Source organism: Lontra canadensis, unplaced genomic scaffold (assembly GCF_010015895.1).
Source record: "Lontra canadensis isolate GAN:19392208 unplaced genomic scaffold, GSC_riverotter_1.0 scaffold161, whole genome shotgun sequence".
Lineage (NCBI taxonomy): Eukaryota > Metazoa > Chordata > Mammalia > Carnivora > Mustelidae > Lontra > Lontra canadensis.
Window position 1 is genome coordinate 135,482 of NW_022631155.1, and position 12,965 is coordinate 148,446.

At 44.0% G+C, this 12,965-nt stretch overlaps 2 protein-coding genes across 2 annotated transcripts in view; one reads left to right on the plus strand and one right to left on the minus strand.

Annotated features, from left to right (window-relative positions):
• Nucleotides 1–8,326, minus strand: part of NSDHL (NAD(P) dependent steroid dehydrogenase-like) — a 30,197-nt gene extending 21,871 nt beyond the window's left edge. Inside the window, exon 1 of the mRNA XM_032845244.1 lies at nucleotides 8,219–8,326. Coding sequence (XP_032701135.1) covers nucleotides 8,219–8,307 — 89 coding nt within the window. The 5' untranslated portion in view covers nucleotides 8,308–8,326. The remainder of the gene's footprint in view (nucleotides 1–8,218) is intronic.
• A 137-nt stretch (nucleotides 8,327–8,463) lies between these two features.
• CETN2 (centrin 2) lies at nucleotides 8,464–12,657 on the plus strand. Its single transcript, XM_032845247.1, has 5 exons — nucleotides 8,464–8,590; nucleotides 9,524–9,682; nucleotides 10,008–10,136; nucleotides 11,495–11,632; nucleotides 12,074–12,657. Exons 1-5 carry the CDS (start codon nucleotides 8,492–8,494, stop codon nucleotides 12,161–12,163), a joined length of 615 nt encoding a protein of 204 aa, XP_032701138.1. The 5' UTR covers nucleotides 8,464–8,491; the 3' UTR covers nucleotides 12,164–12,657.
• Nucleotides 12,658–12,965: the final 308 nt, after the last annotated feature.

Sequence of the window (12,965 nt, forward strand, 5' to 3'; positions counted from 1 at the left end):
ACTCACTGGTGAGAAGATGGCTGCCAGGCAGCCAACGCTGGGATCTCAAAGGCCATGACTGCTCCAGTCCAATCCCATGCCTCTAGTTACACACACACACACACACACACACACACACACACACACACGGCCTTGTAGGAAATGATTTTGTGGGTGGATGAAATGGCCTTGAAATGGATATTATGAACCTCTATGTCCCATGGGAGCCATTTTAGGGAAACTTATCTCTGAAATCATAATGGAAGTTATCAGGAAAACGTATTTCAAAAAACTTCACTTTTCATGACCTTTCCAGATGCACAGCAGAACCCCTCTGCTCCCTACCATGCAGACACCCCTCTAAAATGCAGGAGCTTCCCTGAGGGCCGGTGGGTTGCTACAGTGCTCCACTCACAATACCCACTATTTCCCAGATACCTGAAGAAGCGTGAGGAAACAAGAGGGCAGTTGGTCTTTGCAGTAACGTGGCCGTGAGCCAATGAGCGTCTGGAACCATCAGAAGCTAGAAGAGGCAAGGAAGTTTCCTTCCTTGGTGCCCTCAGAGGGAGCATGGCTCTGTAGACACCTTCATTTCAGACTTCTGGCCTCCAGAACTGGGAGAGAAGAAATTTCTGCTGTTTTAAGCTACTGGGTTTGTGGCTGTTTGTTACAACAGCCACAACAAATCAAAACAAGCATTCTTTCAGTTCGGAAATCCAAACAGCACAGCTGCCGATCCCATAATCATCTGTACTGTTAGAAAAGCAAGAAGCCTTTAAGCCTGTTCCCCACTTGATCTCTAGGGAAAGATCTGGGAGGTAAAAGAAAGCCATTTTGCTGCCATGATCCATACGGTGCAAACAGTGCTCACTCAACAAACCAACCCCCTGTTGAAGCAAAAACAAAATCAAATCTACTTTGTCTCAAATTATATACAAATCACTTTAAAGTCTGCAAACACTATGAGCCAGTTGAGAATGTTGGTGATACTTCAGTTGTCTCTAGGGACGAGGGTACCAAAGACGAGCTCAGAAAATGAGTCAGATCCCACTGGTGATCCCCTCCAACCTAAACCCCCATTTGATATACACTCAGATTAAAATGAACACCAAGAATAGCTCTGATCGAATAGACATTTCTTCAAAAAAGATATACTTTACAGATGGCCAATGGGAAGATGAGACAATGTTCCATATCACTAATGATTAGGGAAATGCAAATCAAAGCCACAATGATACCACCTCACACCCATTAGGATGGTGATTATAAAAAAAAAACCCCAAGAAAACAGAAATTGACAAGTGTTGGCGAAGCTGTGGAGAAACTGGAACTCTTGTGCACTGCTGTTGGGAATGTGAGAGACAGCATATGGTTCCTCAAAAAATGAAACATAGAATCACCATAGGACCAAGGAATTCCATATCTGGGTATACAGCCCCCAAAACCGAAAGCATGAATTTGAACACATAATTGTACACCCCTGTTCACTGGCACCACTACTCACAATAGCCAAAAGGTAGAAGTGGGGGCGCCTGGGTGGCTCAGTGGGTTAAAGCCTCTGCGTTCAGCTTGGGTCATGATCCCAGGGTCCTGGGATCGAGCCCCACATCGGGCTCTCTGCTCCGCGGATAGCCTGCTTCCTCCTCTCTCTCTGCCTGCCTCTCTGCCTACTTGTGATCTCTGTCTGTCAAATAAATAAATAAATAAATAATATATATATTAAAAAAAAGGTAGAAGTGACCCAAGGGTCCATCAGTGGATAAATAGATAAACAAAATGCAGTATTATTCTACCTTAAAAAGGAAGCAAATTCTGGCAACTACATAATGGGAGGAAACATCTACAAACCATATATCTAATAAGGGTTTTTAAAAAATGGGCTAAGGACTTGAATAGACATTTCTCCAAAGAAGACATACAAATGGCCAACAGGTACATGAAAAAATGCTCAGTGTCACTAATCATTAGGGAAATGCAAATCAAAACCATAATGAGATATCACTTCACTCCTGTTCACTCACGATGGCTATTATCAAAAAGTCAAAAGAGATGGGGCACCTGGGTGGCTCAGCGGGTTAAAGCCTCTGCCTTCAGCTCAGGTCATAATCTCAGGGTCCTGGGATCGAGCCCCACATCAGGCTCTCTGATCAGTGGGGAGCCTGCTTCCTTCCCTCTCTCTCTCAGCCTGCCTCTCTGCCTGCTTGTGATCTCTGTCTGTCAAATAAATAAATAAAATCTTTAAAAAAAAAGTCAAAGAGAAGTGTGGGTGAGGATGTAGAGAAACTGGAAGCCTTGCACACTGTTGGATGGAATGCAAAATGGTACAGCTCCTATGGAAAATGTTATAAAAGAGCCTCACAAAATTAAAAATAGAACTACCATATGATACAGTAATTCTAGTCCTGGGTACATATCCAAAAGAATTGAAACCAGGATCTCGAAGAGATAAACATTAGCCCTCCTTTGCTCATTACAGCACTATTCACAATGGCCAAGATGGAAACAACCTAAATATTCCTTGACAGATGAAGAGATAAAGGAAATGTGGCCCAACCACACAATGGAATACTACTCAGCCTTAAAAAGGAAGGACATTCTATAATATGCAACAACATGGATGAACTTTGAAGACATTATGCTAAGTGAAATAAGCCAGTCACAAAAGGATAAATACTATACGATTCTACTTATATGAGGTATTTATATGAGTTAAATTTAAACACACAGAAAGTACAATGGTGGGTGCCAGGAGCTGGGAGGAGAGGGGAATTGGGGAGTAAGTGTTCGGCAGGTACAGTTTCAGTTCTACAAGATGAAGAATTCTGGACATGGATGGTGATAAAATGTACTTGATGCCAGCCACTGTCCTCTTGAAATGGGCTCAGAACAGCTCTGATTGGGAAACATAAGACCCCAAAGCGCAACATGGATTGTTAAGATTCACATATCAGAAGCCTCAAGTCTGTCTCCCTTTACAAAGTTATGTCTTTGAACCCATTAAAAACCAGTATGTATGCCCGCCATACACATTGGGACAAAGCCTTGAACTAAAAAAAAATATCTAGGAAGAGACCAACTGAGCCCAATCTCCTCCCTCCTGCTGAGGCAAGGTCTCAACAACTGTTCTGGAGGCAAAAGGAAGGGACAACCTGTCCACTTCAAACCAGACAGAAAGACAAGTGTTTTCTCCTTTGAAAACATGGGAGATCAGCTTCTTCGTAAAGATGAAATACAGAGCAATTCAGAGGGACCCTGCCTGCTGTCCTCCATGGAGTCAGTGCTGGAAGCTAAGATGTGGTGAGCCACAAGTTCACCACTCTAGTCTGTGGACAGAAAATGCCTGTGTGCACAAGAAAACTGCAAATAGGAATCAAGGCAAAATGTTCTTCCTTAAAGGACTCAATTAGTGCAATCTTGTCCTTTCATAGATCTGAGGTATCTGGTTGTTTCTGTCAGTCATTCGTCTCCCTGCTTGTCTGTTTTTTAGGACACAGAAAGGCCTTGACTTTGAATGTGAGGTGGCCCCTGAGAAAACCATCAGCGCGCTTGCAAGTTTTGTCTTATGTTGTTCCCCCCACCTGGAGTGTCTTCTCTCCTTGGTGAGTTCCTTAAATAAGTCCCAAGGGGAAAGGGAGCTGCAAGCTGGAAAAGAGCACTGGGCACTGGCTCACTCAGTGAATGGCCACCGCCAAGCAGGACCTGCACAGGACACAGCACCAGGAAGCCCACGATGTAGTATGGGAGACAGACTCAGCGGAACACCGTGGAAGCGCTCCTGAGATCTGATGAAGGTACACCCGGAGCAGGGAGGCTGGCCCACGGTGATCCCTAGGCCAAGTTCTCAAGGCCCTGGAGGAGTGAGTCAAACAGGGGTTGGGTGTCCTGAAAGACATTCCATGGCCAGGGATGGAAAGGACAAGATGATGACACAGAGCCAGCATATTCTGGCAACTGACAAGTTGTGTCACAGCAAGTGTGAAGCAAGACTGGGAACAAGGTCAAGAATTGGAAGGGGCTGTGTGTCAGGTTAAGGGGTTACACCAAGAGGATATGGGGGAGCTCCAGGAAGTTGCAAGTAGGGTGAGTGTTAAGATCCGAAGCATCACTCTGGCTGGAGTGTGGAGAAGGGATTTGACCCAAGTCTAAGGCTTTGGGCGTGCCTGGAAGGGAAAGAGCCAATCAAAACGCTGCCAGATGTCAAGTCCTTTCACATCCAAATATATTAGGCCATTAAGATCCCCAAAGCAAGGAGAAACCCAGGCCTAGAGAGGTCAGCAGACTTGGCGGGAGTCACGCTGATGTTCCACAGCAAACGCAGCACTTGTGGCGGTTTTCTCTGCTCTGCCAGGCTGCCGCCCCGCACGCTGACTGGGAAGCAGGGTATGGAGGGACGCCATGTGCAAGGACTAGCAGAAGCAAAACTGGGCACGAGGCTCAGATGCCAGGCTGAGTGTGGACTTTACTCAGTAGTCCCGGGAAAAAAGGGCAAAGGGTCAGCAAACACTTTCACTTAATGGATGCTGATATATTGCATGCCTTTCTCAGCCTGAGAGACTTATGTTGTCCCCTGCCTCGCTAAATAATGCCCCAATGCCCAGAAGGGAAGCACATAAGGGCTGGGAACCCTCTTACATTGGGCTAGCTGCAGATGGCAGCTCCTGGATCTCCAGCTCCCCTGCTTCAGCCCATACCCTTGCACACCCCCCTTGTAATTATCCAAGCATGCATGCAACAAGGAGCTGGTTCTTTGACAAGATCAACAAAATTAATAAACTTCCAGCAAGACTCATCAAAAACAGAGAGGACCCAAGGAAGCAGAATCACTAATGAAAGAGGAGAAATGACAACCCACATCAGAGAAATACAGAAAATTGTAACAGAATATTATCAAAACCTGTATACCAACAGACTGGACAACTCAGAAGAAATGGGTAAGTTCCTAGAAACATGTAACCTACCAAGACGAAGCAGGAACAATTAGAAAATTGGAACAGAGCAATTACCAGCAACGAAATTCAATCAGCAATTAAAAAACTCCGAACAAGCAGGGAGAAAGAAAACTCCCGAATTCATTCTATGAGGTCCGTGTCACCCTGATGCCAAAACCAGATAAAGACAGCACAGAAAAAGAGAACAGGTTAGTATCTCTCACAAATGAAGAAGCAACAAATCCTAAACAAAACCTTAGCAAACCAAATTGAACAATACATTGAAAGAAATCATACACCACAATCAAGTGGGATTTATTCCTGGGACACAAGGGTGGCTCTATATTTGCAAATCAATCAACATGATATATCACATGAATAAGAGAAAAGATAAAAACCATATGATTATTTCAATAGATGCAGAAAAAGCATTTGACAAAGTACAACACCCATTCATGATTAAAAAAAAAAACCCTCACCAAAGTAGGTCTAGAGGAAACATGCCTCAATATATTAAGGGACTTATATGGAAAACACACAGCTAACATCATAGTCAATGGGGAAAAACTGATAGCTTTTCTCCTAAGGTCAGGAACAAGAAGACAAGGATGTCCAGTCTTGTCACTTTATTCAACATACTACTAGAAGTCCTAGCCACAGCAATCAGACAACAGAAAGAAATAAGAGACATCCAAATTGGCAAGGAAGAGGTAAAACTTTCACTGTTTGCAGATGACATTCTATATATAAAAAACTCTAAAAAGAGTCCACCCCAAAACTATGAGAACTGATAAATGAATTCAATAATGTCACAGGATATAATATTAATTTACAGAAATCTGTTGCATTTCTATGTACCAATAATGAAGCAACAGAAAGAGAAATTAATGAAACAATCCCATTTACAATTGCACCAAAACAATCCACTATCTAGGAATATACTTACGCAAAAAGGTGAAAGATCTGTACTCTGAAAACTGTAGAAAGTGATGAAAGAAATTCAAGATGATGGAAAGACATTCCATTCTGATGGGTGGGAAAAACAAATATTATTAAAATGTCCATACCACCCAAAAGCAGTCTACACATTTAATGCAATCGCGATCAAAGTACCAACAGCATTTTTCACAGAACTAGAACGAACAATTCTAAAATTTGTGTGGAACGACAAAAGACCTCGAGTAGCCAAAACAATCTTGAAAATAAACAAACAAAACCGGAGGTATCATAATCCCAGATTTTAAGTTATATTACAAAATGGTGGTAATTCAAACAGTATGGTACTGGTATTAAAATAGGCCACATAGATCCATAAAACATAATTGAATACCCAGAAATAAACCCAGAACTATGTGGTCGATTGCTCTATGACAAAGCAGGAAAGAATGTCCAGTGGGAAAAAGGCCATCTCTTCAACAAATGGTGTTGGGAAAACTGGACAGCCACACACAGCAGAATGAAACTGGAGCACTTTCTCATAATATGCACAACAATAAACTTGAACTTTGGATTAAAGACGTAAACGTGAGACCCGAAACCCTAAAAATCCTTGAAGACAGCACAGGCAGTAATCTTTCTGACATTGCCTACAGCAACATTTTTCTGGTAGGTCTCCTGAGGAAAGGGCAATAAAAGCAAAAATAAACTTGGGACTACATCAAAATAAAAAGGTTCTGACTGGCAAAGGAAATAATCAACAAAACTGAAAGGCAACCTATTGAATGGGAGAAGATATCTGCAAATGACACATCTGATAAAGGGTTCATATTCAAATATATAAAGAACTGATACAACCCAACCTCCAAAAATCCCCAAATAATCAAATTAAAATGTGGGCTGAAGACAAGAACAGACATTTCTGCATAGAAGACCTCCAGATGTGCAACGGACACATGAAAATATCCTGAACATCAGCCGTCATCAGGGAAATGCAAAAATCAAAACTACAGTGAGGGATCACCTCAGCTTCCAGAATGGCTAAACTCAACAGCACAAGAAATGGGTGTTGGTGAGGATGTGGAGGAAGGGGAACACTCTTGCTCTAGTGGTGGGAATGCAAGCTGGTGCAGCCACTGTGGAAAACCGTATGGACATTCCTCAAAAGATTAAAACTACAGGGGTGCCTGGGTGGCTCAGTCGTTAGGCGTCTTCCTTTGGCTCAGGTTATTATGATTCGAGAATGCTGAGATCGAGCCCTGCATCAGGCTCCCTGTTCAGTAGGGAGTCTGCTTCCCTTTCTCATCTTGTCTGTCTGTCAAATAAATAAAATGTTGAAAGAAAAATTAAAACTAGAACTACCCTATGATCCAATAAGTGCACTATTGGGTATTTACCCAAAGAACAAAAATAAAAATTCAAAGGGATACATGCACACTGATGTTTATAGCATTATTTATGATAGCCACGATATGGAAATAGTCCAAGTGTGCAGTAACTGATGAATGGATAAAGAAGACATGGTCTATGTACACAATGGAATATTACACAACCATCAAAAGGAATGAAATTTTGCCATTTCCAATGACATGGGTGTAGCCAGAGAATATTATGCTAAATGAAATATAGGAGAGAAAGACAAATATCATATGATTTCACTCATATGTGGGATTTAAGAAACAAAACTAATGGACATGGGAGGGGGCTAAAAAGAGAGGTATACGAACAAACAGGCTCTTAACTAGTGAGAAAACAGTGATGGTCACCAGAGGGGAAGCAGGTGAGGGGGTGAGTTACACAGGTGATAGGGAGTAAAGAGTGCAGTTATCATGATTGGAAAAAAAAAAACCCCACAATAAAATAAATTAAAAAAAGAAAAACAGAAAACCTCACACTTCCAAAACTCTTGTGTGACTTTGCTCACATTTCTCGGCCGAGTGTTTAGGTGTCAAAAAGAGTATATTTTGATGACTTCTCCGTCATGGTCACTCATATCTCTTTCGCTACCTTCAAAGTCCGTTCCCAAGTCCCCACCTTACCTTCCTGGGCTGGCCTTACACTGGAGAGAGAAGTGATCCTCTCTTAAAATCTGTTCGGGGGACGGGGCAGTGCTCTAGAACGGACACTCTCAAAGGAAGAGCCTCGGCTGGATTCGGTTTCTAAGTCTCGGTGGTCTAAAACTCTGTGACACGCCCGTTCCCTTCTCTGGGTCTCGGTTGCCCCTTGAGCACAGTCTCACGCAAGGTCACGGTCTTCTCTGGCCCCTCGGTCCCTAATTCACAAAGTCCCGACCGAGAGGCCCCACCCAGTCCCCTACTCTTCCGCCCAGCAGCCGTTAGAAAGGCAGCCTCCAAGGATGAGGTCGTGATCCTTACCCGTCCGTAGGTGATCCCCTGCGCGCCTTCGGCGTTTGCACCGAAAGACCTCCGGCCCCGGCGGCCACCCTTTTCTTCCCCGCCCGCATGAGCAGAGGATCTGCCGAGATGCCTCCGCCGAGAGGATTGGCTCAGCTCGGTGCCAGCTCAACCAATCGATGCTCAGAACATGATCCTGCCCAATGAAGCCAGGTCTCTGCTGGGAGCGCGCAGCCCCCGAGCCCCGCGCCTGGCGTTTGTCCGGTTAGACCCTCCCACCACAGCCCTACGCCAATGGGGAGCGGCGCCCCGCGCGCGGGACGGTGGGAACAGCGCCGAATCAGTGTGTACGTCGGTTGCCGTAACAACGGCCCGCGGAGTCCATCGGCAATGGTGAGTGGGGGCCGGCCTTTGGTGCCCTGCGCCCAGAGGCTGAGCTCTTCCCAGGCCTCATCTGGCCCTGGCAGCTCTCCGGCGCCGTTCTCGGCTTTGGAGTGACCCTACTTCCTCTGAGCTCTTTCCCGGAAGGGTAGGGTAGAGACGCTGGCCGTCCACCTGGGCCTGTGATTCTCCGCTGCCTCCCCTTCACCCACTCTGCGCCCACCCATCCCTCGGGCTCCCCTGGCCTTCCCCTACCAGCCCCCTCGGTGACCGCCCTTGGTCAAAGAAAACTCGGGTTACCCGCATGCCCAGACCCTTCAGACCCTGACCTGCTGGCCGCCTTGCCCTACCGAAGTTTACCCACAGGACAGGGGGGGAGGTTTATTATGTTTGTTAACGTGCATTCTAAATAAGTACAGGGACAATTGGGAGACGTTTGGAGCTTCTTGAAGGAGGCACAGATGTGTCGAGTGGATTGAGTTTTATTATTCGGTATTGGCGGAATATATACCTTAGTTACGTAGTAATATTTGGCGAAATGTAGAAGTAATCACAAAGTCGGAGTACATAGAAGGAAGTGGAATACTGCGAGCGGGTGTTATAAGGACATATCCAGAATTAGGATCCCCCAATTCAAGGGTAGCTGATTATCTGTACAGTTATCCACAGCTCCTTGGCTGGATCTCTTTGGGGATGATTTTCAATAAAAGATGTCCAAAGGAACAAAGGGTCTCCTTGCTTCTAGAAACAACGGGAAAGAAGAGGGAGGGATAGATGTGCATGGAAAGATTCATTGTTCTTTCCAGTAAAGCATTGCACTTTCTGTTAAGCAAAGCTTTGGAATTGCTTGGTGTAAATATTGTTAAAACACTTTGTAATTATTTTATGTAAAATATGGATTGTATTACCTAATAGTGTGCTTCTATGTTTGTAAAATATCTAAAGGCCTCTAACTTTAAGAAGGCAAGCATGGCATCATCTGCCCAGCGAAAAAGGATGAGTCCTAAGCCAGAGCTCACTGAAGAGCAGAAGCAGGAAATCCGGGAAGCTTTTGACCTCTTTGATGCCGATGGGACTGGGACCATCGATGTTAAGGAACTCAAGGCAAGCCCTTTACATTCCCACTGTGCTGCCTTGCCTTTCCTCTACTTCTTCATCTTCTTTCCCTGTCACTGTTCTACCCCTTTTGCCCTCTTCTCCCTGCAAAAAGTATCAGTGGACGATGTACCATGCTCTGTTTTTGGTCTTTATTTACCTCAAGTGTTATAAAATGAAATTGAGCACAGATATCAATCTGCATAATGTTGTAGTATCTCCCAATCATTTCAACTTGATTGTGTCAGATGCTGGCTTGATACTCTCCATGCTCTGATTTTTGCTCCTGCAAGGGTTAGCTGTGTCTATTGAGATGGTCCTGTTTTCATTGTAGGTGGCGATGAGGGCGCTGGGCTTCGAACCCAAGAAAGAAGAGATCAAGAAAATGATAAGTGAAATTGATAAAGAAGGGACGGGAAAAATGAACTTCAGTGACTTTTTGACTGTGATGACTCAGAAAATGGTAAGTTAGCTGGGATAACTAGCATATTTTCCACGCATAATAGTGAACAAATTTGAATCTAGATATAAAAATGTCTTCAGTGAAGAAAACGTGATACGGACTGGAGGGTTCAGTTGAGGAAGTATAGTACTTATGACTGACAGGATGCTTACATTCTACTTGGCTTTCTTCAAGGCCGCAGAATCACAGGAGAAGTCAGCTTACCCTCTGTAAACTCATAAGAGTACTAGCGTTGTCACTCTTGCGATTATTTTTCTTCCAACTGATACGTCACTGTGACAAGCACAAGCAGGAAATGCTGTAAATGCCAGCAATATTGCACTGCCTGACTAGATGAAATGCCTATACTTTAAAGGTCAAAATTCTGTTCTCTCTCGTTTATTCTGCGAAGCGTTAGTCTGAGGACAGGTTACCTCGACAGCTGTGTTTTTTCCTGCACCAGGAATTGGCCGTTCAGCACTTTCACCCATTGTCTAGTCCCTCAGATGTCACCATTTTACAGGATCCAGAGGGTCAAGAAAGACAACGTGACCTGAAAAAGCCACTTCACTCCCCCGCATGTCATCGCCCCGCCCAGGCTATGTGTTTATGCGCCCCGTGGGCCATTGCTCCTTCATTGCCTTTCTGGCTCCTCTCTTGTGTGGCTCAGCTGCTTGACTGGCCTGTGGAAAAGTAGCTCCATGTGTGCCTCAGGTCACAGGACTGTTCCTATTCTGATAATTCCGTTGCTTTGAAAACATCTAATCCTACCTGTACTTTTTGTGTATGTACTAATTTAAGAGATCAGGAAGCTTAACATTCTGTAACTACCTAGTAAAGCCGTCCCACACTGAAGGTGGGTTCCCCGATTGCTCTTATTAGAGGGGTTCTCTCTATCTTTAGCTACTTTTCAGAAATTTCTGGAGTTTGAGTTCTTGGAGATTTTCCTTTCTTCCTCTTAGAGTACTTGGGATCCCAGTAACTCTCTGCAATCCCATAACAAGTTCAATGGCCCCTGCACCTCCCTACCCCTGCCAAGTTCAATGGCCCTCTCTCTCCTCCCTGCACCTCCCTACCCCTGCCAAGAGGATCCCTTACACCAGCTTAAGCAGTGTATTTTCCCCTAGCTTTAACTCTACTCTCTACTCCTATTTCTCTTTGGTTTGTACAGAAGGAATGTTTTAAGTCAATCCTTTATATTTCTTTTTTTTATAATAACGTCACTGACTTTGTGCTCTTCTACCCGGGATGATGTTCAGTCTCCGGTGAGCTAAGACTTCTGTGACGAAGGCTATCATCAAGACCGTGTGAAGGGGTTAGATGGTAGTGGGGCTGCCGCATGACTAATTGCCCCTGTGTTTTCTGATTTACTTGTTAAGTCTGAGAAAGATACCAAAGAAGAAATTCTGAAAGCTTTCAAGCTCTTCGATGATGATGAAACTGGGAAGATATCCTTCAAAAATCTAAAGCGCGTGGCCAAGGAGTTGGGTGAGAACCTCACTGATGAGGAGTTGCAGGTTTGTAAGGCATCAGACTGGACTTCAATTCCTGCTTAGAGCCCCTGAGTTTTATTTTCTTGATGTGAGCCCCAGTGTGAAGGGAAAGTAGTGTTCCCTTACCCCTCTGTTGACCACTTAATTTCTCCTTTGATAGTGTGACAAACCTATGGGTCCCACTCCCAGAAAAATGCACACAGATACATTCTTACTTACTGTTTTAGGTTTTAGGAATTCCCTTAGTCAGGATGATCTTCAGGTTCCCTTCTAGATGATATGTGTGACAAAGTATTGCTTGATTTTTAGGTAACTTTGTGGTAGGCAAGCTGTTACAAAAAGTGCATTTCTTGCATTGGGTGGACCACAATTGTCTATTCATGTGACATTATAAAGACCTACTGCTCAGTCATAATTTAGTTACATTTATGAATTAATCTAAGCTGATTCTTCATTATCCTGCAGGAAATGATCGATGAGGCTGATCGAGACGGAGATGGAGAAGTCAATGAGCAGGAGTTCCTGCGCATCATGAAAAAGACCAGCCTTTACTGAGATCAGTCTCTCCTTTTCATATTGTGTGAAACCTGGGTTTTGAGAACATAAACTATTTTCTCCTACTCACCTCCCTGTATGACTTCATTAACAATCTTGGATCTCTTTTAGGTATCCGAAAGTGTTCTTTGACATTTAAGTTCTTTGTAAGGTGATCTGCTGATTGCTTCAATTCCTTAGAGCAGAACAAGAGCACATTAGGGTGGTGAAAAGGGTCTTAAAGCTTTCACCCACCTGCACTCCTGCCTTTTAATCAGCTCACTCAAAAGTTCATGCATTTCCACACTGATGCCACCACAGAATGACTTCTTAGACAAGCACATGTTGTACCCATGCCACCAGAAGCAAGGGGCATCTCCTTGATGTTTCTAGTTATAACTGACAGCTGAGTGCAGCTTTCTCTTTTATAAAAGCCAGTGAACTTACTCATGTGCATTCGGATGTGTGTTTGTGCTATTTGTTTTGTCTTAAAAATAAAGCCTTTCTTATTTTAAGCTTTTGTTCTCTAGGGATGAGTTCTTTGGCCTTGACTGTGAGTTCGTCTTCTAAGCCACTGTGTTGAAGGCAGCCTGGTAGATCCCCAAGTCCTTCCCAGCCCATGGACAGAAAATGAAATCAACCTTTACTATTAAATTGTTTCTTGCCTTGGGAATTTGTCAGGGTTAAAAGTAGCAGAATTTCCATTTATCTACAGCTAAATGCTGCCTTAAAAATAGTTTGGGCAAAGTATAAGGCTGAGAGTCCTCTTGGTAATTTGTGCTTGGACAAATTGGGGAAAGGCAAGTTACTATGACAGTAGGTT

Bases quoted from the DNA above. Each gene is read 5' to 3' on its own strand.
- CETN2 (XM_032845247.1), top strand. From the start codon at position 8,492: ATGGGGAGCGGCGCCCCGCGCGCGGGACGGTGGGAACAGCGCCGAATC. The intron at 9,683-10,007 runs GCAAGCCCTTTA...TTTTCATTGTAG, and splicing joins TCGATGTTAAGGAACTCAAG to GTGGCGATGAGGGCGCTGGG. The intron at 11,633-12,073 runs GTTTGTAAGGCA...ATTATCCTGCAG, and splicing joins TCACTGATGAGGAGTTGCAG to GAAATGATCGATGAGGCTGA.